Genomic DNA, 27,888 nt, shown 5'->3' on the forward strand with positions numbered 1-27,888 from the left:
TTTTTAAAGAAATTAGGTTAAATTTATTAAAGTTTTAGCACCGAAATTATTTCAAAAAATAATAATTATTTATAATAGAGAGCATAAAAGATATTTTAGATGAATAAAATTGATATTTAAAGATTATTTTTAAGAGAACTGGTCATGTGACCGCTCTGCCAGTAATTCAGTTCAAAATGGCTGCCAGTGTGCAGTCGATGTGTGATTTCTGGAAGAAGTTTGATTTACAAGAGCTACAGGTTTGTTTCTTATCAAAAGTCTGATTGAATAGTATTCAATATATTGTTTTATTTCATTTGATGTGGTTGTCAGTAGAATATATGTTTCAGTATCGGAGAAATCCACTACATAATGTTTTATTGTGAGATTCATGCTTCAGTGAATTAGCATAAAATAAACATCCGGTTTGTCTAGCATACTGGATTAGATGTAGTGCATTTTATCTAGTGCATTTATTGACGAGATATTATTCCTGCTGTTTAAAATGTTAGCAGAGTGCGATTAAATATCTCGTAACTAATTTCATCCCATCATACAAGAAGTCTTTTATTCTTTTATCAATATCTCATAAAGTTCAAGTGGTAGATAACAATTCAGTTGATCGAAGGGAAAACTGTCATATGTTCAATTATTTCTGATAATAGTGATCTAAATCTTGCAACGTAACTGCATGATCACTGATAAAGAGAATAAGGGGCGTGAATATTTGTTATAGGTCCTCTTGAATTCCCAATACAACTGTTAATTCAAATCAACAGAAATATTTGAAAATTGTTTTAGTTGCATCATGTTTTTAAATATTCTTGTGCAAAAAATGTGAAATTATCAATAGAATTAACATCGAGTCAGACTATTTATTTTTTTGCCTAGGATGTTAAGACGGACTCTGTTAAGTCCTATTATTTGCATGAATTGAAAACTGATGGAGTTCCAGTCTTTTTCATGTCTGTATGGGCCAATTAAGTTGCATATAATTTGTTAAAAAATGAAAAAAATATATTTATTGTGTATCGTGAACTTTATGGTACAATGTCTTTTTTTTATTTTGATATTTCTAACAAAAAAGTTCCTAATCTTAATTAAGACTAAATGGTTCAAAATCTGTTGTAAAATGTGCAAGCTATTTTTATCTGCAGATAATGGCAAATGTTTCATACATGCTAGAAAACTAGTTGATCACTTCACATGATTGTAAAGTTCTCTAATTTTAGTAAAATTGCGAATTTTTATACACCTGTTAAAATCGATTAATTCTTGTGAGTGATAAAGTTTTTACTTCAATCAAGTTGACCTCTGGTTATATCAGTTTATCTCGTTGGTCAACGGTTTATTTTTTGGACTTCTGATTGGATTAATTTAAATTTGTGTTATTGAATTTGATAGATTGTTTAACTACCTATATATAGGTTATTTTGCTCTTGCTCGCCATTCTGTTACTTATTTTGTAGTCATGAGCACGTTTCTAGTCTTTTTTGCCCACCCATCCTAGCCCATTTGGTTTAGCAATAAGTTTTATTGCATTTAGTTATATTAGTACTGCGTTTTGGTAAATATTTATAATTTCAATGATTAGTAATTCTTTGTGGATTGATTAATATATCATTCTATAGTTTATTAGTGTTGACCAATTTTGCAGTTATCTAGTGATAATTCGTGATCATTTATTAACCTAATTAAATATTATTATTGACATTTCTGTCTTGGTTTTTCTCTTAAATGAGCAATAATTTAGAAAAAATATAATATATGGTCCAAATATACTAAAGAAATAAAACAACACCCAGAAAATAATCCCATGAATAAGTCTAGCTAACTGTACTCTGGGTGGACTGGCATCCAGTCACTGCCAGTGTCCAGTTTTGTCAGAGCATATTTTCTACATGCATGGAGGGATGTAAGAATAACTTAATATCAATGTTTATCACCATGAGATGTTTGGTTCCAGGCATGAACAAGGTCTCTAGGTCAAATGTTAAAGTAACAGGTCACACATTGGGAACAACTTTCAAGGGAAAAGCTTGTCCAGATTCTTTTCGGTTGTTTTGTTTTTTTTTGGTTTGTGTGGTCTGTTTTTTTTTTTTTTTTTTTTTTTTTTTTTTTTTTTTTTGTTTTTTTTTTTTTTTTTTTTTTTTTTGTTTTTTTTTGTTTTTTTTTTGTTTTTTTTTTTTTTTTTTTGTTTGCTTTTTTTTTTTTTTTTTTTTTTTTTTTTTTTTTTTTTTTTTTTTTTTGTTTTGTTTGTTTTTTTTTTTTTTATTTGTTTTTTTTTTTTTTTTTTTTTTTTTTTTTTTTTTTTTTTTTTTGATTTTTTTTGTTTTTTTTTTTTTTTTTTTTTTTTTTTTTGTTTTTTTTTTTTTTTTTTTTTTTTTGTTTTTTTTTTTTTTTATAACTTCTACATGAATTCTTTATTAGAATAAGTTGGCACAATTGTTCATCATTGTAGCGGGATGTGCCGGGAGCAAAATGTAGATCCTTTGCAAGTTGCGGTCAGGGTCATGGGTCAGATAGTAATATGAACAGGGTTCTCGGGGGACGCTTATTTCGGCGTCCCGGTACGCATGTTTATTACAGCTGGACGCAAATATTTCAGATCAAGGATTCCACGTACGCTTAATTTTGCCTGGGGACGCATAAACATTACCGATTGTTTACAACCAGAAATACACAAATGCGTCAGCGCGTGTCAGTCTATAGGTAGGTGGTCCTATGCAAACATCGACCCGTAAAGCGATTAGCCAATCAGCGATAACGCTTACGATCATTATCACGCAATAGTGATCAGACTAATGTATAAACGCGCTGTACATACAGTACATGTAATTACCAGATATAACACTAGGTGATAATTTTATATCTTTGATCAACAGTTGATTTGGAAATTAGCAAATTTTACCGACAAAAGGATAAAATTATCGACCTATTTACGCCGCAAGTTTAAAGACTGTTTTCTCAAATTACAAATGAATGTAATTTGAATGATTGTCAAATATTTTCGGCATTTTCTAGGCACCCAATTTTGCTTTAGTTTTATTCTTGCAAAAACTTTCGATAAGACTATTAAGAATTTAAGATATTGTGCCGAAATGCCAGGAAAACAAACCAAAATACACATACGCTTTTCTTTGATATTAAAATTCTATCCGAAAATTGATCCCGAACATCGGTGATTTCACGTTCGCCAGAAACCCTAGAATTTCGCAAAAATTCTCGGTTTCCAAGCCATAACATGCGAATGAATTGTTCCTTTATTATTTAATCAACATTAAATCTTTAAATATCGATCTTCAATTTGCCCCCTTTTGAAGATATTTGCTAAAATAATTGTCGATCGGATGAATCTCTTTACACACTGTTTGAAGCTGTACACGATTTTCCTATTCATTCCGCTAAACGCTGCCTATATACATTTACGTTTTTTTTTACAAATATAAACTTTTTGTCTTTAGAGTGGACTTATTTAACCAGAATAAAATTTGATTTGGTATAAAAGTGAAAAAAACAAAAAACAATTTCCATGTGTTGATGCATTATAATGAAATAATTTCATAATAAATATCAACAACAAAACAATAATTATACTATGTAGTTCAGAGTTTCTTTTGAATAACTATAAACTTTGGAAGTCTCTTGAAGATTCAAAATATCAGCAATGCTATTGTGAGCATTGAATGACTTATCTGTAAACATATTAATTGCGACGCGCTTTTGGACTCCAACTTTTTCAGGGTTGGGAGTCCATGGACTCCATGTTTTAAAGTCCTAGTGAGAACCCTGATGAAAATGTTTGTAGTCTTAAGGATTATGTAAAAAATATTCACTGAGTCTGTCCTGCATAATCTAGGTAAATGAATGCAAGGTCAGTGGCATAAGAGATGATGACATGCCCAGATTTTGTCTGGAACATATTTTTTACATTCATGCATGAATTTAGTGTTACTTGATACAAATGTTCACGGTCATGAGACATAGTATTATTATGTATGTAGAAGTTTCACTGTGTGTTTTTTTGGCTGACAATTTATTGCAAGACCATTGCTAACCATTTTTTTCAAGATCAAGCAGTCTACACTTGTCATTACCAAGGCAACCATGCCAGAAACCTCACATCATTCATGTTAGCATATACATTTTATATATGCATTTGAGTGTCCGGATGTCCCTCGGTTTTTCCTTGTCTGCCCAATAACTTAAGATTCCTCTGACCCACAGTCTTCATATTTGGTATTTAGATTGGTCATGATTAGTAGATGATCCCTTTAGATTTTGAGGTCAACAGGTCAAAGGTCACAGGGCCTTGACTTAAAAAAAGCTTGTCCGCCCAGTAACGTAAGAATCCTTTGACCCACAGTCTTCATGTTTGGCATGGAGGAGGTTAGTCAAGATTATTAGATGACCCCTAATGATTTTGAAGTCACTCGGTCAAAGGTCAAGGACAGAAGAGCCCCTTGACTAAAAAAATCTTGTCCGCCCAATAACTTAAGATTCCATTGACCGACAGTCTTCATATTTGGTTTTTAGATTGGTCAGGATAAGTAGATGATCCCTATTGATTTTGAGGTCACCAGGTTAAAGGTCAAGGTCACAGGGGCCTTGACTTCAAAAAGCTTGCCCGCCCAATAACATAATAATCCTTTGACCCACAGTCTTCATATTTGGCATAGAGGTTGATCATGACCATTAAGTGACCCCTATTATTTTTCAAGTCACTGGGCCAAAGGTTTACAGGGGCTTTTAGTTCAGTTTAGTTTAAGAATGCTTTGTTCAACAGTCTTCATATTTGGTATTGAAGTTAGTTATGATTATTAGATGACCCCTATTGATTTTTAGGTGACTGTGTCAAAGGTCAAGGTCACTGGGGCTTTTACTATAATAAACTTGTCTGCTCAAATGCTTAAGAATGCCTGTCCACAGTGTATTGATTTTGACATTTTCATAATTTGAAGCATTTAAAATAAAATATTACGTTAATATTCTACAAGTTAATCCAAATCATTTAGATAAACAAATTCTGTCCTTATTTGAGTTTTTGAAGTTTATTTTCCAATGAACATTTGTTCCTTGTTAATTGAAGCATCTTTCAATATAGATTATAACTTTCCCTCTTAAGATTCAATTGTGACATGTAGTCTATTTTTATGTAAATTTGCATTTCCTTGAACAATTAACATCTAAGGAGGTACCAATTCAGTGAAACAAGACTTCAACAATACTTAACTTATAATGATGGTAAGACACAAATACTGATCAATTTTGGCTGCTTTATAATGCTTATTTTCATAGTGATTTGTTTATACAATATGTATAGAGCCAAAATTGTATACAGGTTGAACAGCCTCTGGTCTGTTTGTCACTTAGTTTTATTTTTTTTTAATGAGAAAATACCTGATATATCCTCAAAATGGACAATTCCAAATTTATATAAACAAGACAAGTCCATTTTAAATTCAAATCAAAAAAAGTATCAGTGTTTAAACTACTACTTGTATGGTGCCACAATGGCCCGGTCTGCAAATTGTTATTTTAGGGCTGGGTATTGTGAACATTGCTTTTTCTGGACATTTTTTTCCATGTTTAACTTTAAGTCCATCTGGAAAAAGATAACAACATGTACCAGGGCCAAAACACCATTTTTGGGGAAAGGGCTTAGTGCAGTCTTCAAATAGACATTTAACTTCTGTCAGTTGGCTGCCGTTGAATTCAGTTCCTTCTGCTAATTTTAGGTCATTTCTATGAGGCAGACAATTAATGTACATATTAAGTCTGAAAAACCTTAAAAGCTGTTGGTTACCTTGATTGTGAATTATCTGCCCTTTAATTAAGCCAATAAAAACAAACAAACATCCCAGGGCAGATACTGTAAAATTCCTAATAAACGCCCCCGGGGGCTAAACATTTTCCAAAAGGGGGGGCTATTATTACAACACAGTTTTTCCTAAATAAAAAAATCACTGTAAATACATTAAGTGTTAGCAAGTGTTGGTAATGACATTAAAAAATGTTAAGGTTTTAAAGTTCATATTATACATATTTGTGTTTAATATAAAATACTATGGATTATAAAATTATGGCTTTAATTATGAGTTCAGCACTGATGAGTAGATTGTTTTCCCTATCAAAAGGCCTGGGGGGCCTTTATTAGGGGAGGGGTGTTTATTAGGAATTTTACGGTAATTCAAAAACAAGATTGGTAACTTCTGATTTTCTTTTGCTTAAAATATTTCTGTTACTGTATACTATAATCATGCAAAGTTTAAAAAGATTCTGTGTATGGAAAAGTAACTGTTCTCATTCTGGTTTTAATATTATTAAGTCTATATATGAAAACTCCAGCTTCTATACATCTCTTTCTCTCACTCAGTGACGCTGTCAGCTGCAGCTTGCATGCTAACTGTAATAAAATGATCACAAAAAATAAATAACAAAAATCAAGTAAACGATATCATCCTGCCTATGTGTTATTTTTGTGAAGTTGAATGTTTTTCTTGTTGAATATCTTATTGTTAGTATGCAAACCTCGTAGGTACTTTAACTGAACAGTTCTGTCGTGTGATGTAGATTATACCAATACATTTACCATTGTGATTTGCTCGGTGACCTGAGGTATTCAATTACAAACTTAACTACAATTGATCGGTTACTTAGTTACATTTTCTTTTTTAATCTACGTCCAAATTTTTTTTCGGTATTGTCAAAATACACAAGATTAACATAGATAGACAGATATATATGTTTCTTTATTATATACATGTATATAATACATGTATATTATTCGCATGATAATGATTTTGAGAACAGTAGAGGTAATATTAAATTATAGGTTTGTTATTATAAATTTTAACCATTTCTCTGTACTGTGCGACATTTGTCCAAAAAAACATACCCATGAAATTTCTAATTTGTTAAAAGTGCTCTACATTATAATTATTTATTTATTACTGTTAAGTCTGTATGTCAATAATGAATTGTCTATGGCATCGGTAAAGAATCAGGAGGATTGATTGTGGACTTTTTTGTGGTACAGTCCTGTAGTCTGACCTGGCTGCAAAGATTTTGTTAGTCCCTGAAAAATTAGCAATAAACAGTAGGCAAGTTTATCATGAAAAAAAATTTAGGTAGAAATTTTACTAAAGGAGTATCAAGAAGGATCTTATTTTCACACTTGTACTGTTGTTGTTGTCGTCATTATTTTAAGCTCATTTACTTATTTACTTTTGTAACATTTACCAAGTCGCTACAGAGAGAGCCATGTTTTTACATTCTTAGATCTATCAGCCTATGTTTTACTAAAGTTGACGCAGTCCATATGAATTTCACTGCCAAATATTGGAAAGCTGATCTAAATAAACTGTTTAATATGTTGCCGTGGTGACATATTGATGAAGTGCTGTATCGATTTTTGTTAAAGATTTATAGAAAAGTCATGGTAGGCGACAACGTTGACAGTTTTCACGATAATCTGTGTCCCTCATGGGTGCATCATAAATCGTCAAAATCAGAAAATTTCAGGAAAATCAATACTCCATCTAATCTTTACAAAATCATCAGGTCTCGAGAGATAGACTTTTTTGTGAGCTGATTGAATTCACAAGCTAACTTGACATTTCAAAGATTTTTTACGTTGACAGTTTATCCAGGTTTTCAAAAGATAGAATGATTTCCTTCATTCTTACAAATCTGTTGATTTGCAGAATTTTTTTAGTTTGTTGAAAACTTCAGATATATACAATTATAACATTGTATGAGATTTTTGAAAAATGTATTAGCATGTAAATGAATTTCCACTAAAGTATAAATTATTTATAAATGTTTAATTTAGTCGTGACGAGAGAGTGAAAATGATTAATTCTTTACTTTTTTTGGATGTTTCAAAAACTTTCAACATTTTAATTGTGAAATTGCAATATATATTTAGTTTTCTATATTGCTTTATCAGTAAAAATTGAAATCTTGATTTCGATATTTATTTTTTTTTACAAATTACCACCCCAGGGTAGTTTTGATGCATTCATATCAGAATTAAATTTACCAATACTACTTGAGATTTTATCTGTTTTTTTCTTCCCATATTATCACACTGTAATTTTGCCGTATTGATCAGGAATCTGTGACAATTTCTTTTAATGTATTGTGCGCGAATTTTGTACTTTTTCCCGATGTAATATACAGCACTTAGCGATACCTTAGGGTACAAGTAAAGCCTTAAAAGGCTGAATTGTAAATATTGATCTATTGATTGTAATCCAGATATTTGGTTACCTTGGCAACCGTTTTATGTGTATTGGTAAAATGATGGGTGTGTATTGAAATTAAAGAATGGGTGATAAGGCTGGCCAGTGAAGTAGATTGTAATGATGCTCTATGGTTTCAATTGTTATATGGTTTAACAATAAGTTTCCTTCTAGATGAATTGTATTGATTACCTGTGCTAGGCATTTAAATGGTTTTATATGTATATCTTGTTGTGTTTTGACCTGATACATTACTAGTAGATATTCATGCAGAAAATGTATGAAAATAATGACTGTTTTAGGATAGATTGTTACATTGTTACAAGCGCTCACCTAAATATTTTAAACAAATACTAAATCATAAATTAATTTTAGCCACTATTTTGTATACTAGTATTTTATTAATGTACTCTTTCTTAAAATGTCCAGATTTCTAATTTAATTACACTACATGTATACCATTTTTTTGACATACTTTGAAAAGTGCTAGGCCAGGGTTAATTTGGGTCTTGTTTTGAGATGTTCTCCTAAAAAAGTGAGTGTTATTTTATTTAGCTCAATTTTGATGGAAGCCTTTAAAGCTTTATCAAGTTTCATGCTATTGAAATTTTCCAGTATCAAAGCCTTTAAAAGAAGACACGGTGGTGTGGTTCAAGCCCTCCACCCTAGGGTCCTTAACCACTGAAGCGCGTTTCCCCTAAATTTAATATTTTTGATATTTAATGCCTAACAATATACTGTATCAGGATGAAAATAAGTACAAATGAAGTGGTGCAAAAGTTAAAATATACTTGACAGAATGCTTGAAGTTGATGTTGTACCTGTAGCTTGGTGTAATATACCTTTGTAATAATACCTTTGTAATATATAAACTGTGTGATATACAATCAATCAGTGTTCAAGTGTTGATATTGGATCAACATGTAGCTGGAATTACAGAAATGTATTGACTCACCTGTTATCTATAGGTAATCATCCTTAGACAACATTGATACATCTATTCCAACTGTTCTAATGCCAGAACAAATTTTTTGGCTGTATAGGTTTTATGTCTTTTCTTTTGAGACAGTAAAGTTTTAGTAAATTACCTCCCTTTGATCTAGTATTTAGAACATTTTATGATTCATAAAATCATGGAAGGTGTGTTGAGCATTTACCTTAATTCCCCTTGGAGCCCACATGTTGTAGAGAAGGTAGGTATATGGTATTTGTAAAAAAATATTTTCGGTACCTTCCGAGATCTCATGCTCAAGCAAACAACAGATTGCTACTGACAGGGTTTGAACCCATGCAGTCTGTATAATCCTTAGATTACTAGTCCGTTGTGTTAACCACTTGCAACTATTGACTGCCAGGCACCTCTTAAGATGTCATGGTTGTTTTCTTTTTGCTTTAAATGCTTCTCAGTTCAGGTAATGTCATAGTACAGTCTATATGTATATAAATATTTGTAGATATTTTGTTCTCAAGTTCAGTGAAAAAATAATATGTGAACCATATTATGAAATATTTGATTGTACCTGGAAAAAAGCAAAGACTGAGTGACTTTTAATGAAGTTATGGGAGGAGCATGATGAAGGGGAGGTGCTACCCTAATTCACAATTCAATCATTCTCTCATATTGTCTGAAAATTGAATTGGACTGAGTTTATATTGAGGGAAATTCATCATACTGTAATAGGAGTGGCACTGGTTGATATGAAATAATGATATAAAATGGTAGTGAAGATAGCATAATTTATTTGACAGCAGAATAAACAGGGAGGACAACATACCCCTTTGTTTTAATCTTTCTGATTCATGACTCAACTAGATTAACAATCAGCCTTTGAAATTAGAAATAAATGAGAAAAATATATACATCATTGAATGATGAACTTATGATCTAAATGTATATGAGCCGCGCCATGACAAAACCAACATAATGGGTTTGCGACCAGCATGGATCTAGACCAGCCTGCGCAACCGCGCAGTCTGATCAGGATCCATGCTGTTCGCTTACAAACCCAATAACAAGTAGAGAAACTGATAGCGAACAGCATGGATCCTGATCAGACTGCGCGGATGCGCAGGCTGGTCTGGATCCATGCTTGTCGCAAACGCACTATGTTCGTTTTGTCATGACGCGGCTCATATAATCTTTAAGTAAACGGTGAAGCATGATTATTTGATTACAGTAATCTATAAGTGAAGGGATAAGAAAAAGTATTTTAATGATTATATAGGAAATATGTATCATGTTGAAAGGTCTTTAATTGACATAAAATAATTAACAAAGATATTATAAAAGACCATTAAGGTGCTGAGGTTACAGGCATTAAGAAAACTGTCCATTAAATAAACATTTTTCTCTCCTTTATATTAGTATAATGCTTAGTGTGGAATCATGTTTAATGAAACCTTGAGTATAGCATTACAACATCTATGAAACTATAGATATGAAATAGCCACCATTCATAAATATGTATATTCCAGAAACAGAATCCCATAGAATAATCAAATTTAAAAATATGTATTTTCTAAATAGTGAACAGTGCAGACCATGATCAAAGATTCAAATGGGACTGACATCCTGCCGTGTCTTGGTCTGCACTTACAATGTCACATTTTGGCACCAGTAGCTTAGACAGTTCCAAATTTAAACCAGGGGCAAGCCCATTCATTATCAGGGATTTTTTTGGCTTATTTTATAGCCGTTATTCGGTCATATTGATTATTATTCCCAATTGAAAATAGTATATTATATTCCCAATCCACAGGAAAATATTCCCAATTAAAAGTTACAAAATAAAAATATTGAATAAAGAATTCTAAAATCTTTGAAAATAAGGGCTTCTCCACTGTAATAGTACTTAAATGTTTGAAGATGTCATCCTATTTTGAAGTGTCGGCTGCAAACTTTTAATATGTTATTGTTATTGTGATGATTAATTATATTGACACATGTAATATTTACCGTAATAAAATGATAGAAATGCTTTATGCTAATTAACAGGTAGATGAAAGATACAGAACACACTCGTATCAATAATTACGTATTGCAAATATAATTACGTATTGCAAATTGGAAGATACATCAAAATTTCTGATTATAAAAAAAAAAAAATCAAGCGAGTTTTCATTTGGTAACATTCGCAGGTGAATTTAAAATCAGGCCAACACACCCTAATGATTATTGATTGATATCATAATTGCTATTAATGTAATTGATTGTTGAATAATGATCCAAAATCAGATCAATTATGAAGGTTTTTGCTGAATTTAAGTTTTCAGTCCATAAATAATGCCAGGTTTAATGTTACATATGGGAAAGAAAGTATTTCCCTTTCCATTTAAAATGGATAATGCATAATAAACAATTTCTATGTATGAACTGCTTAGGGGATAAATTGTATATTTTTAAATGATAACAACTTTCTTGATACCTGATACATTATTATGCTAAGCATGCCTAAATTGTTTTGTAAAGGGGGACAACTCTTACATTTCCTTAAATATGTTGTTAATGGCACGAGAATCATCCTGCTTTCAATTTAGAATTGTCCAGAATCTCATAAATTTTTTCAAAAATAAAGCCTCTAACAGCATAGTGGTAATAGATCATATTGTACAGCTGTGATAATAACAATTTAACTACTACTTATCTACAACATTTACAGAATTACTAAAATACCATCTTTTTCATTACTTTTTTATCATCTTTTATATATAAATACTTTAGTGTCTTCTGCATTACTATTTTACCATATTCTATACATTACTATTTTACCCCATTCTATACATACCAAATAATTATTTATACCCACATTTTATACAATGCTATTTTGCTGTATTTTATATATATATCTCTATTACGTTTCTGTACATTATATAACTATTTTGCTATCTACTGCATTACTTTGTTACTATATTTTATGTATTACCTTTTTGCTACCTTACACCATCTGATGCTTCACTTATTTGGTTGTCTGCTTCTAAAGTATTTTATCACTTTCCGAATATTCAGGAAACAACTATTTAGCGAAATAGAAATTTCATCAGCTTGCAAAATTTTTAAATCACTGATGATAACATCTTATCTTTGTGTTTATATTATTGTGTTTATATAATTACATAACGTAGATTTAACAGGTCAGCCTAGTGGTTAAGGTGTCTGCCTCTCAACCAAGGGATCATGGGCTTGAGCTTGGATTGGGTCATGACCATGTATCTTCATATGACACCAGTACTGGTTGGTTCCAGGAAGCGGACTCAAAAGTGATTAATAAAGTTGCAAGAACTTGTTTCGCAATCAAGCTTAAATAAATGTTTAATTGAACATAATACAGTTTGGATTTTTAGCTCGACTATTCGATAAGAATATGTAGAGCTATTGCAGTCACCCGAGCGTCGGCGTCGGCGTAACCACTTATGTTAAAGTTTTTGTAATAGTTCAAATATTTTCAAAGTCCATAGACATATGGCTTTGAAACTTTGCACACTTGTTCACCATCATGACCCCAACCTGTAGACAGGAGGAGGTAACTCTATCAAGCATTTTGACAGAATTATGCCCCTTTTTGAGTTAGAATTTACGTTAAAGATTTTGTAATAGTTCACATATTTTCAAAGTCCATTGACATATGGCTTTGAAACTTTGCACACTTGTTCACCATCATGACCCCAACCTGTAGACAAGAGGAGGAAACTCTATCAAGCATTTTGACAGAATTATGCCCCTTTTTCGACTTAGAATTTACGTTAAAGTTTTTGTAATAGTTCAAATATTTTCAAAGTCCAGTGACATATGGCTTTGAAACTTTGCACACTTGTTCAACATCATGACCCCAACCTGTAAACAGGAGGAGGTAACTCTATCAAGCATTTTGACAGAATTATGCCCCTTTTTCGACTTAGAATTTACGTTAAAGTTTTTGTAATAGTTCAAATATTTTCAAAGTCCATTGACATATGGCTTTGAAACTTTGCACACTTGTTCACCATCATGACCCCAACCTGTAAACAGGAGGAGGTAACTGTATCAAGCATTTTTTTTTACTATCAAGCACTAAGAATAGTCGAGCGTTGCTGTCCTACCGACAGCTCTTGTTATTTATATCGAAAGTGCCGCCTTTTGCAAAAGAGTTCATATTTTAACCTCTACTCATTTCAATTAACTTGAAGTTTTTGATAGAAACTGGTTGTTGGACTGGTTTTCTGTTATATGAAATGTATTGAACTTTCTCAGATACCTGTTTAGAATATTAAATTATATATATTAATGAATTTTACAAAAATTGTAAATTTTACAAAAAAGGATAAAAATTCACACTTTTATGCAGTTTTAGGTATTTCACTGAAATTTATGATTTTGACAGCTTGTAGAATATCTAGATTAATTGAAAATTTGATATCAGGTGACATCTATAGAATTTATCCTGGCTCAATGAAAAACATATAAAATCAACTTAGTTGCCGATGATATCTATCTTGCCGATATACTTTATAATGTACTATAACTATGTATACAATATAAATTGTGATATTTTATTCCTTGTAATTCAATCACATTAAAATTTAATGCTGAAATTATGCAGGAAATATAGTGATAAGATCTATTGTACCATGCTCCATTGGATTTATGCTGGAATTTTTTTTTTATTTTACTCTGTTATGCATTTATTTCTTCCAAAATTTAATTGTACACTTACTTGTTGTTGTTTTTTAATGTATTGTATCTAACACACATAAAGGTCCTTATAAATGTTGTTACTTTTCAGTATTGTTCACATAAACAGTTAAATGTCTTAAAACAAACCATGGTCCTTTCATGGAAGAAAACATACATAATATCAATATCTTAAAACAGTGTCAATTTCATAAAACAAACCATGGTTCTTACATCAAGTTAAATTATATATACCAATGCCTTAAAAGAAACCATGGTCCATTCATGAAAGAAAGCATGCATAATATATCAATGTCTTAAATCAAGCAAGTGGTCCATTTATGAAAGAAAACGCATAATATATCTATGTCTTAAAAACAAACCATGGTTGTTCCTACATTATGTTCAGCATACATATACTAATGTCTTACCCATGTAGTATCTCATAGAAAATGTCTTTAATCAAACCATGGTCATAACCACTAAGGGAACCGTACATATCTCAATGTCTTAAAACCATGGTACATACGTACATATTATAATGTTTTCAAACAAACCGTGGTTCTTTCACATCAAGAGAGCCATACTCATCACAATGAATAAGATTTGCCGATTGGAAAATTTTATATAATATATAGTAGTTTATTGAGAACATGGTTGTTTTTAGTTTTTGGAAATTTGAGTAGGAAAAAAAATACAAGGCTCCTTTTTATTCATAAGGTAGGATACTGGTTTATGATCACTAAGCTGTGAATGTATCAATAATCATACTTTTCTCACCTCTCTTCTCCTTTTTTATGTACTGTCAATTTAAGTTTGCAAGTGAACAATTTTAGGAGGTACTGAATATTGATGAATCTTTCTGCTTCAGTCATTATTCAAAATGTATCTTTAAAATCAAATGTGATTTATTATTGCCTAACCCAGTGAATCGTGAGTGAATTTATCAAAATTGAAAATTTTTTAATCAAGTAATTTTTACAGGCAGGTGATTTTGAACATCTATAAAATACAGGTAGAAGTCGTAAAAAAAATGAGATAACAAAAAAATACTGTCACCATTTGTGTGTAAAGACTCTCTGCTGCACATAGTATAAAAAGAATAGAATATGATGTGAATTTTCAACAAAATATATTCAATTTTTATACATATTATATTTTGAAATTTTTTCGTTTAAATCAGTTCTATGATTATGTATTGATTGTCAGTAATAATTTGTTGATTTGACTGGAACGGTCCATTGCCAAAAATAGCACGCCTTCAAATTTATGCTCATTTTCATAAAATTTTGAAAATATATTTAAAAGTAAAATATTGTGAAGTGTACGAAAAAAGTAATTTACACATTACAAATGGCACTTACAATCCTTGTAAATTACCAATATGCAAAATAGCCTTACTGCATTAGTCACGCAACAGAAATATGGTGATAAATATTGCAAAATCAGTGATTATTCACTTGTAACATGTAAATTATATTTGGTACTTGAACCTTTTTACTTTTCTTAAAATCTTTTAATACTTTTCTTTAAATTTTAGTATATTTTTCTCAAGTAAGATTTTCTTGAAATATTTTGACTCCTCTGGAGGCATGCAGCTCTATTGCTTTAGTGCTTACAAAACATCATATAAGTGTCACTGTGAGTTTTAACATACGAAATGCAAAGGCCTGTCAATATTTGCAACTTGAATAATGGTATACTTACAGAGTTGATATGTCATGGAACAATATTATACTGTTTGATTGACACCTCAATTGGTATTAATTTTAAAGATGGTTAATTAATATATGTGTTGAAAATCAAATGAGGACAGATAAGTCAGGGTACAATATGTCAGTGTTCTGATATCATGTTCAATTTTGCGTTTCAAATTTATAATCGAGCCGCGTCATGATAAAACCAACATAGTGCGTTTGCGACCAGCATGGATCCAGACCAGCCTGGGCATCCGCGCAGTCTGATCAGGATCCATGCTGTTCCCTTGCAAAGTCTATAACAAGTAGAGAAACTTATAACGATCAGCATGGATCCTGATCAGACTGCGTGGATGCGCAGGCTGGTCTGGATCCATGCTGGTCGCAAACCCATTATGTTGGTTTTGTCATGACGCGGCTCATATGTACGATTGTAGCATAGTGTATGACGGACCTGATCTAACATTTTAAAAAGTCACATTCTTGAATCAATTTATCAATATACTTAATTTTATACAGTTACTATGCATTCGTTTAAATAATTGTTTTGAATTTGGTTGAAGTGAAGAAGAAAATAGAAAAACAGAGCACATATGGACGTTAAAATTGATAATGGCCCTATATTTCATGGTTTGTAGACAAATGAAGCGTGAAATTAGATTTGCATCGTCATTTGAATCAAACTTACTGCGGTAATCGTAAAAGTATTGCTCCAATTGATAGGCTCAGTAAGTGACAGCGAGTGCTAAATCGTTATACAGGACTGCATTACAGCTTTCTTTTTTTTACTGTTTGTTTGATTAAAACTGAATTTGATTTAAGTTTGTTCAAGCCTCATTGCATCATCGATAGGTCGTTTTGATTATCCTTTTATGTGTTAGAGATGACACTCACTTTTAATATATAGATATCATAAAATATTTGCATTTGAGATATAAGCTTTTACGAAAATACAATTTCCCCTTTAAGAAAATATTCTTGTGAGAGGCTATTAAAATGCAAAGTAGTTGGAGTTTGCAACTCTTATATTCATAAAAGGTATTTTAAAGATTAATTTGTTGCTTTTTTTACAATTTTTTAGTTAAATTAAATTGTCATTTTAAGCACAATTAATTCTTTATTTCAGGATTTTTATATCTAAATCTTCAAATTGTTTAGTTGTAAAATTTTATTTTATGACTTTGACAGAAGGTGATATATTTTTGTGATACTAGTATATTAGTTATATATTGAAGTCTATTTAACACCCAAATTACTTGTTGGTTTCCAAACTGAAATAATTTTTTTCCTTTTTTTTCACATAAGTTAAAACAATTTTCATAATTAAATAGTATCTGTTTAGCAAAGCAATTTTCAGAAAAGCCATTGTCTCACAGAAGATGATTTTGCATTAGTGTTCAGCTATTGCATTAGTTAAAGACTTGTCAAAAAAGTCACTGTCTCAGAAGCTGTTGTCAGTGAATCTATTGCATTAGTTAAAGACTTGTCAGAAAAGTCACTGTCTTATAGAAGCTGTTGTCACTGAAGCTATTTCATTAGTTAAACAAAGTCACTGTCACATAGAAGCTGTTGTCAGTGTAGCTATTTTTATGCTCCCCGAAAAAATTTCGGGGGAGCATATAGGCGCCGCCTTGTCCGTCCGTTCGTCTTTCCGTCCGTCCGTCCGTCCGTCCCCTTTTCTTGTCCGGGACATAACTTTGAAACAACAAGAGGTATCAACATGAAACTTTGTAGGTAGATAGATCTCATTGAGTAGGTGTGCAGTGCACAAGAACCGTAACTCTGCCTTGCCTAATTTTTGAATTATTCCCCTTTGTTTATTTTTACACTTTGAAGTTTGTCCGGGACATAACTCTAAAAGTATAAGAGGTATCAACATGAAATTTTGTAGGTAGATAGATCTCATTGAGTAGGTGTGCAGTGCACAAGAACCGTAACTCTGCCTTGCCTAATTTTTGAATTATTCCCCTTTGTTTATTTTTACACTTTGAAGTTTGTCCGGGACATATCTCTAAAAGTATAAGAGGTATCAACATGAAACTTTGTAGGTAGATAGATCTCATTAAGTAGGTGTGCAGTGCACAAGAACCGTAACTCTGCCTTGCCTAATTTTTGAATTATCCCCCTTTGTTTATTTTACACTTTGAAGTTTGTCCGGGACATAACTCTAAAAGTATAAGAGGTATCAACATGAAACTGTGTAGGTAGATAGAGCTCATTGAGTAGGTGTGCAGTGCTCAAGAACCGTAACTCTGCCTTGCCTAATTTTTGAATTATTCCCCTTTGTTTATTTTACACTTTGAAGTTTGTCCGGGACATAACTCTAAAAGTATAAGAGGTATCAACATGAAACTGTGTAGGTAGATAGAGCTCATTGAGTAGGTGTGCAGTGCACAAGAACCGTAACTCTGCCTTGCCTAATTTTTGAATTATCCCCCTTTGTTTATTTTACACTTTGAAATTTGTCCGGGACATAACTTTGAAACAACAAGGGGTATCAACATGAAACTTTGTAGGTAGATAGATCTCATTGAGTAGGTGTGCAGTGCATAAGAACTGTAACTCTGCCTTGCCTAATTTTTGAATTATCCCCCTTTGTTTATTTTACACTTTGAACTTTGTCCAGGACATAACTCTAAATGTATAAGAGATAGCAACATGAAACTTTGTAGGTAGATAGATCACATTGAGTAAGTTTGCAGTGCACAAGAACTGTAACACTGTCTTGCCTACTTTTGGAGTTATTGCCCTTTGTTCATTTTGACACTTTGAACTTTGTCCGGGACATTACTCTTAAAATATAAGAGATATCAACATGAAACTTTTTAGATAGATAGGTCTCATTGGGTGGAAGTGCAGTGCTTAAGAATCATTACTCTGCCTTGCCTTATTTTGAAGTAATTGCCCTTTGTTTATTTTTACTTTTTGATTTTTGTCCGTGACATAACTTTAAAACTATAAGAGATATCAACATGAAACTTTGTAGGTAGCTAGATATAATTTGATAGAACTGCAATGCTTAAAGAACCTAAACAAAGCCTGGTCTAATTTTGGAGTTATTGCCCTTTGTTCATTTTTACACTTTGAATTTTACCCGGGACATAACTCTGATATCATCAGGAAACTTTATAGATAGATAGATTTTATTGAATAGAAGTGCAGTGCCAAAAATACATAACTCCGCCTTGCCTAATTTTGGAGTTTTTTGCCCTTTGTTCATTTTTTTATATTTTCCTGTGTCCAGAACCTTCTCGGGGAGCATCATCCGGTTCAACCGGTTCTTGTTAATTAGTGAAATAATTGTCAGAAATGTCACTGCTTCAGAAGCTGTTGTCAGTGAAGCTGTTGTATTTGTGAAACAATTGTCAGAAATGTCACTGTCGCATGGAAGCTGTTGTCAGTGAAGCTATTGTATTAGTGAAATAATTGTCAGAAAAGCCACTGGTCATGGAAGCTGTTGTCAGTGAAGCTATTGTATTTGTGAAACAATTGTCAGAAGAATAACTGTCTTGCTGAAACTGTTGTCAGTGAAGATAATGTCGTAGTGAAACAATTGTCAGAAAAGCCACTCTCTCATGGAAGCTGTTGGCAGTGAAGCTTTTTGTTTTAAGAGAAGTGTCAACTTAGCATAGCATTTATGATTATCCATATATGAGCTTTTTAAATAAGCTGTTGTCTCATCAACTGTATTATGTTAGCAAAAACCAAAGTTATTGCATTACTTTATAACCAGTAATGTTGTAGTCTTCAATGTGCGAAGGAAGTGCGAGTTTATCACCGATTTCGCTGACCTTATATCACTGACATAACTCTGTTATAGGTGACAGTAACGAGGAAAAGTGATACGTAACTTTTTAAAAACTAACATTCCTATGAATATATATACTTGATCAATTAAGTTTATCAGTATGTTTTAATGTCTGCACTTAAAAATTCCGCAAATCAAAAGATTTTCTTGGGCCGATTTAAAGATCAGATCAAGGGTTAATCTCTGATACAAGCTGACTGATTCTTTTCGTACTTAGCAAATCACTTATTCCGATGTTTACATGGGTGTCATCAATTTTAAATCCTTTTTATTTTGAGTGAAAGTGGATCACCGCTGACGCTAATTCGAATAATCTGGTGAAATTCCGATAAAAATGTTTGAATGTAGAATCAAGTTTATCCATGTGTTTGTTTATATTACGGAATTAATCTGGACTCAGAAGCAATGTAGTTATGGTATCAAAAGCATTCAGTTAGTAATAATTGATTGGCAATCACCGAAATTCCGGTTGCGCCCCGCCATGCGAACATTTAAGTTACATGATTAGGGATGAACTTTGATAATCTCTGAAGGATACTTAAATCCGATCAAAGATTAAAGTAGATAAATAAATTAAATAGATAGATGTCATGTTTATTAACTTCTTCTGATTATTTACATGATTGTATTGATAAAATTATATCATATCTATCAATATTCATTTGATGTACATTACCTTTGCGAATACATATATGATCTTACCCAGATAAAGCAGTCATTGGCCCTGCAAGGAAAATTGTGTGTTGTCACAAGTAGGTGTTTTCTTTCTTTATATTCTCCTGTTTTATAACCTTTTTAAGTAATTTTGAAATATATTTTAGAGAGATATGTACATATAGTTATAGAAAATGATTCATTGCCATTGATTTTGTGGCCATATGATTCTTTGTACTAGTATATATTATTTTTGTAAGTTTCCGATATTTTACTTGTTTGCTGTTTTGTATTAATTGTATGTACACGTTTAATTTTGATCAGAAACATTTGTTAACCTTTAACCTGCTGAATTTGCATAATGAAAATCCATTGCTTTGACTTTTGTACAGTCTATTTGTCATTTAAGTGACTTCAATATCGAAATGCAAAAATTGAGTAAGGAGCCTAATCATTCTGTGGTAATGTGCCGGCTGGCTTGACTGTACACAAGCAACACATTAGGCTCAATCACTTTAGGTTCTAGACGATCGAGGGTTAAAGCTCAAACTTATTTAAAAGCTTATTCTACCATATGATGATGATACCATTCAGCAAAGAATTGTCATGATGTTTCCTCCCTAAAAAAATGATGTTCTGCTAGTAATGGTATTAATCCTTACATGTACAACTTGCTTAAGAGTGTTCCTTAATTGACATTGATAGAAACTTTTACAATAAGAACCAAATTAACCAACAAACTCGACCTGCAGCAACATGTGATGGCTTACATTAAATATTTTGGGGTACTTTAACCCTTACCACCTGAATTTAATGGATGTATTCATCTTTCAATCTGGATATTACTTTAAGGGGGATTTTTTTTTCTTCAAAATATTGTTCTGACTGAAAAGCACACATAGGGAGACCAAAATCAGCTGTCAGTTGATGGTCATCTTCAATGGTTGCATGGGTAGATTCTTTAACTGCAAGCAGGCAAAGGGTACATGGCCACAGTAACAGGACATGAGCATGAATGAATTCTAGATTAGGCACTCTTGTGTCACTTGGTTCCAGTAATTGATAGGAATTCACTTGGTAAAGAGCATTGGACTAAGTGACATGACTGGAGGTTAAATTTGATATTCTGCAGCCCATTGGTAGGTAGTGTTAAATATTGAAATCCTATAAAATTATCAATTGATTTTTGTCTAGAATTTTATTTAATGATTTTGCGCAGCTTTTTGTGTCTTATTTTTCCTGTTTAATAAAGAGTAACCCAAAAAGCAACAAATCAAAATTTCCTTTTAGAAATGTATATAATAATAGTTTCCCATTAAGTTTAATAGGATAATTTTTTGTTGTATGAAGGAGTTTCTAATACTTATTTAAAAGCAATCTTTGATAATTAAGTGAAGGAAAACAATAATCATGAAGTGGTTTAAGGAAAAGACTTCGCGGCAGTCTGAATCTTGATGAGTGATTATGAAAAAGGAACAAAGATATAAAAAAATATATGAGGAAAAAAAATGCAGAGAAATATACTGAGCATGCTAGATATATTAAATTGACAGAGTTTACGTGAATTATCATAATAGCTCCACATAAATTTGGCGTCCCTTTCCCATTTTGTCTGCAAAGTTGACGATTTTGTGCAATTTCAGACTATGATATTAATTATTAAGATATAATTTTTCTCTGGAATAATTTTGAAGACATATAGACAAGTGGAGCCTGGGTGATTATTGCCGAATTTTGCTTCTTGACTTCGGAAGAATTCTGAACTGTTATGTTCGTGATTTATGTATCGTGTTATCTTAAGTCAATTTAGAAGAATCGTGCATATTTGAATCGGTGATTGTCTCTATGTAACTGAAAGTTTAGCACTTTTTGCTATGGATTTGTTTTGATAAGTTCACTTTTATGGTATCATCTCTTGTATCTTTGTTATATCAATGATACCACCCTTCGCCTTTAATTTCTTACTTAATTGATCCGCGAAAAACAAAAACAGGCGACCAAAATGTTATTCAAAGCTATACAATCGAGGGGCACAAGGGGCCAATAATTATTAATGCATTTTTTCCTGTCTTAAGGTTAGTAAACTAACTGGCTGACTGTCTAAGTATCTTCTTTTTTTTTTTTTACTAAATTGTGATAAACCTTTTGAACTTTTTGAGTTTCGAGAAATGTCCCATTTTCAATTTTTGGGATATCAAAAATGAAACTCATAATTGATAGGTCAGCCAACAGTACACTTGTAGAGCCTGCAGATCTAAGGTAAGACAGATGTTCAGGCTGGCCTGGCTGTATACTGGTGGCATAGGCTGCTCACGTTCATTACCGGCAGGGTGACAGTTAATTTGATATGGTTTATCTGGCTGTAGAAATGCTTTATTTGAAATGATACCTAAATCTTGAATATGACATTATCAGTAAATGGTCAATAGTCATTATATAAACCCCTCCGTAATTGAAACATGGCTTAAAAGCCCCTTTTCTTTAAGCCTTTTATCCATTTATCAAATGGTGATATCTAACAGATTGAAGGTGAAACTATCCCCTGTCAACCCTACTTAAATTTCTATCCTTAAATCTTGATCATTAATATTGCCGATACTTATGTCATGTAAAGAGAGTGTCTGATTGGCTACTTAAGCATTTGTACAAGAGACTTATAAGTGAACAAATTGTTAACAATTGATCAGATTCATTTGGAATGGATGGTATTTTAAATTTGTTTATTAAGTTTGCATTGCCGGATATTTGGACAACTTGAGATTTGGTAATGTTAAGGTTTTTTATTCCCTGTGTATTAAGTGCTACTTAAATTGGCAATTAATTGAAACAATAGTGTTCTTTTTCTCGATTTAGTTATTGAGAGGGCTGCACATTGTAGGTTCGATGAATATTTAAGTGTTTTTCACTCGTACTATGAAATCAGTATTACACAGTATTGGTTACTTAAGCCTCAATCATTTGTTTCCTTAAAAGAAAACAATAATTATAAACTAGTGGTAAATAGTCCCTCCAATTATTTTTCTTTCGGGGAAAGTAAATAAAAAGTAAATTTTTGTACTTTTGAGTACAATGATGTCTTTGTCAAATTTATGGATAGTGAAAATGTTAAATGACTTGTGATTTGTAAAAAAATAAACATTTATCATTTTCGTTAATGCAACCTCTAATTATGAAAGAACTAATTGAATTTCAGTATGTATATATAAATTATATATTGGAGTCAATTATCAATGGAACTGCGGAACACAGTAGTAAATTATGAAACATAAGACTTCATAGCAATTTCTTATATCATTGAAACTTGCTCAGATTAAGTTTTAATAATTAAAATATCATCAATTTTATACTTTAATGTGATTTTCTAACAGGGTAATGTATAGGAAACTGCAGTGTGTTTGATGTAGATGGTATATAGATAGAGTTCAGGCACCATTACTTTACATTATATAATTACAGTTTGATTAATTTACATACATAAATATAACTACTACATGCATCTTTAGTCAAACTGGCCTATATATATCTTTTATTCCTCCATTGAATGAAGAGCAGATAATTGAGATCAGGGAGAGAGCAAGGGCTTTGGACTGTAGATTAAGATGAGTTTAAGCTTGGACCAAAGCAGTTAGACTGTGCTGGGTTTGGGCACTAACTATGGTCATAATAGGCTGGACACCTTGAAAACTTGACAACGGTTAGAAATAATGATTTCGAGAATGTACTCTTGTCAAACCCTCTCCATGTGCTTGGTCTGTCACCATGTTCTTGGTTATCTGGTTCCAAAAGTATTGGCAATCAGCAAAGCTAAACTTGCACAATGTAGTTTAAACAAGGCCCAAACACTGCTGTGGAATGGTGATGGTTTGTTTGGAAAACTATTGTATTATATACCATTCTTCCTCTTCCATTATCTTGTACATAATGAAAGTAAACTGATTGGCTGAGAAGAAACAATTGTAAAGTATAATATTGACAATAATCTTGTATTTTTCTAGGAATTATATCATCATGTCAAGTTGTAGTATATAGAGAATAACATGCTACTGTCTTTTGATATCAATTTTATCAGGCTCGGCTGATATGGGCTAGAAAGGGCGAGGCTTGCCGAGCCCTTTCTGCCCATATCAGCCGAGCCTGATAAAATTGATATCAAAAGACAGTAGCATGTTTTTCTATTTATCATGTATTACATAATAACTGTCAAAATAACAAAATAATCTACTTTTAAATAGCGAATTTCGTTAAAAAGGGGGATTTTTGTTCAAAGAAATAATTCATGAAAACAAATTCTTCCGCCCCTGAAACTTAGAATTTGTAAATGGCGGCCATTTTTTTCTTTCGACTCGGATTAAAGATACAACAGAATGTAGGCCTAATACAATAAAATTCTTACCTTTAATTTAAACAACGATCCAATTCCACTTAGAATCACATAAACTAAACTTTACTGCAATTTTTGTCTTGAATTGTCAAATTCAAAAGTTCACGATAATTTCAACCAAAGAAAAGTCAAATCGGCAATCAAACACAAGCTACACAAACATGCGTCTTATTTTTTTAAACAAAACAATTTGTTCACTTATTAAATTATAATCCGGCGAAATAAAGTAAACATTTACAATTTCTCAAAGAAAATCGTCCAGCTTGTTTGTTATGATTACATGTATACAGTATAGTATGACGTGAACATCGATGATGTCATTTGCAATATAAATTATGACGTCACTTCATTTAGTTGGTGCTAAAACTATTCGCTATCTAATTTATTCGTAATTGAAATCGAAATAATTAATAAATAAATATCGCATCTTGATTCAAGATTTGTAAGGGTATGAGATTACATTGTAGAATTCACATGCTGATGAAAATGAGAATATAAGCAATTGAAAAAAAGTCCGTTAAAATGGGCGGGGCTTATTTTTGATATCAGGTTACTGACCTGATATCAAAAATAATTATCAGGCAAGTGTTATCGGGCAGTTACCATAGCAGTTGCATGATAAAATTATATATTTCACTTTTCCTACCAAGAACTTGAGAATAATTAGGTTCTTCCTTTAGCAACCAATAACTCATTTGATCCACTGTTCTAAATAGACATATTAAAAGTTGTTTCAATTGAATGGCCCTATTTATTTCAAGTCGAAAGAACAATTACAAAATGATAATCTTGTGGTGACGTAATTGAAGTTTTCCAGTTTTGCCTTTCTATTTCATTTTTTTTTCAATCGGTCGTAATGTTCTTTTTTTTTTACTAAATATTTTAATGAAAAATAACTTAAAGTGTGAATTTTTTTTACTTGTTGTTGTTTATAAAAAAATGAAGAAAGGCACATTATACCTAAGAAAAATTTTTTTTCCTTCTTTAAAAAGGGATAACAATTTTATAACATTTATATAAAACTTAATTACTTCAATAATGTATTATTATATAAGCTAGTTTAAATTAAAATGCTCAAAAAGATGCATTGATCAAGATGGGTTATTTATGTGTGGATAAAAAGTTTAACTTAAATAAGTATATTAATCACTATATATATATTTGTTTTTACTTATTTATAACCCTTATAGTACAGAAAGCATCTGTCTAAAGTAGATTAACTGTGTGCCTATCATATATATTAAACTTGGTACTAGTTAGATCTAATATTTCAATATTTTTTACATACACCTTTTGTATTAAACATGCACAATCATTCAGGCCTGATAATGGATGCAGATAGATAGAAATTTAATCGTTGAACGTTACCTCTATGCAAATTACTTTAGCTTTTCATCAATTTCAATGGCTTCTTGATAAATGATATTATAGTTTGTAAGCACAATTATATTAAATTTCATTGGAAAAATTGTCTTCCAATAGCAACCAAAGTTATTTCAATGTTTAAGATTTTAAATATTAAAAATAGTTAAAAATAGCTTTAAAAAACATCAAATCACCTCTAAGGTGTAAGGATATTAAAGAGCTGCAAAATTGCAAAAACATGTATGAAGAATTGCTTATCCCATAGCGTGCTGAATTTTATAAATGTACATGCCTGTTTTTTTCAAAACTGTGCATGGACATAAAGATGAAAATAAAATGTTGGTCAGTCAACATCTGGCTCTTCACAGGTGTGCAGGCTGGCCTGGCTCTATAAGGTCGTGGCAAAGGCCAATCATTTTTGGTGTCAGCAAGGTATGGGTCAAGGGCACTAAACTAATTTTTGTAACTAATTTGTCTCTCATTTAAGTTATTTCAATGTTTAACTAAACTTTCTGTTTTTCTGCCCTATAATAATGATAAGAGTTGTGGTTCTTAAAATGCATTTAAATCATGTTGTGTGTACAGTTACTTCCCTTTACTGTTGAAGAGACCCCGTAAACTTCAGTCTTATATGCAAAGCTGTAAATTTGATTTGAGATTTACAGAGTTTAAGTTCTTGTAATTTCAGTTTTTTATTAGAGTTACTCCCCTTGAAAAAATATTTGATTTAGACTATAGGGAATTTTCTGTCAACTTGAAAGAATATAGTAAGTATAATATTGATCATATTTAAGTACCAGGGTATAATGAATGGGGTGAAAAAAACAACACACTCTTGCTTATATGTAATACACATGTAAATATTTGCAATTCTTATAAACTCTGAAAGTCTTCAACTAACGGTTGTTCCAGTCTGACTCAATACTAAATAGAATATAAATTTCAATAAACCATACTGTTTGAGTCAGGATAATCACTGAAAAAAATATTTATTAGCAACTTGAGAGCTTTGTGTTAAACGATACAAAAATAGACGCCAGATCCGGTACAAGAATTCCTTCAGTAAATCTAAATGAAATTGATAGTCTTATCTATGTTTTTCTTATCAATTTATTTTAGGTTATATGAACTTCACTCCTTTGTTCGGATCATTACGATTGATTAAAGTAGGGCATCAGATCGCATAGTTTTCGATGAAACAGCCCTTTATCAAGCCAAAATTTCCCAAACATATCAATTTAATGCAAATCACATTACTGGTATAGGCACAGTCTAGCTCTATCAAAGGATGGCTAATCAGAGGTGTTTAAGCTACTGCCAAATTTCTTGTTATTTTTTTTTTTTTTGGTTGCTTCTGTTATTGATTGATTGATAGGCAGAGCCTGGAAAAATCAGAGCCGCGGCTCAATGATGAGACAGTGAGTGCAAAATCTTTTTGTTTTTTCTTTGATTGGTAATTGAACACACTTGATGGGTGGTTTTTTTCTACAGGAAGAAAGACTTTAATGTTGTTATAATGGCCTGATTTTTTACTGCCAAGTTCATTGACATTATGAAGTGTCTAAAGTCCAATGTCTATTTAATTAGGCAAAATTCAGAAATACTAAAAGAGTGTTAATCTGCTGTACAAGATTTATGATAAGTTGAATTAGTTTTTATTAACTTTGCTTATACTTTATAATTAATACAAACAAACAACAGAATAATCTAAGACTACCTTGGTGCTTATTATGAACATACAGTCAAATCTGTAAATATAGGCCATCCAAAGAACATTCAATGTGGCCTTTATGGACAATTGGTCTTAAATATACGAAGTTTACTCTGTTCTATTTTTATCAATGTAGGTTTGTCAAAGAGTGGTTTTTATTAAGAGGGTGGTCTTTATTTGGAAGTGGTCTATAAATCATAATATTTAATTGTGCTGTTTTATTAAGGTGTGACTGTATTACAATATTGTCATGTTATACATAAATGAACAGAATTATAAGACAATAATCTGATAATACAAATTTTAGATGATCCTGTAATCAAAATTTGATATGTTGAATCATATGTTAATTGGAAAAGCTATAAATTATATTATCGAACTTTCGTGTTTGTAATTTAAC

General features: G+C 31.5%; 1 protein-coding gene across 7 annotated transcripts in view; it reads left to right on the forward strand.

The window, feature by feature from the left end:
• Positions 1-106: 106 nt before the first annotated feature.
• The window catches only part of LOC132749103 (homeobox protein cut-like 1), a 121,406-nt gene continuing 93,624 nt past the window's right edge, over positions 107-27,888 (forward strand). For all 7 annotated transcript variants that reach the window (XR_009628371.1, XR_009628372.1, XM_060738785.1 and 4 more), the window contains exon 1: positions 107-239. Coding sequence is in view for 5 of the 7 variants with exons in the window: in XM_060738785.1 (XP_060594768.1) it covers positions 177-239 (63 nt within the window). In the remaining 2 variants the exon portion in view is untranslated. The remainder of the gene's footprint in view (positions 240-27,888) is intronic.

This window comes from Ruditapes philippinarum, unplaced genomic scaffold, assembly GCF_026571515.1.
Source record: "Ruditapes philippinarum isolate M1 unplaced genomic scaffold, ASM2657151v2 ctg202_1_1_1_1, whole genome shotgun sequence".
NCBI lineage: Eukaryota > Metazoa > Mollusca > Bivalvia > Venerida > Veneridae > Ruditapes > Ruditapes philippinarum.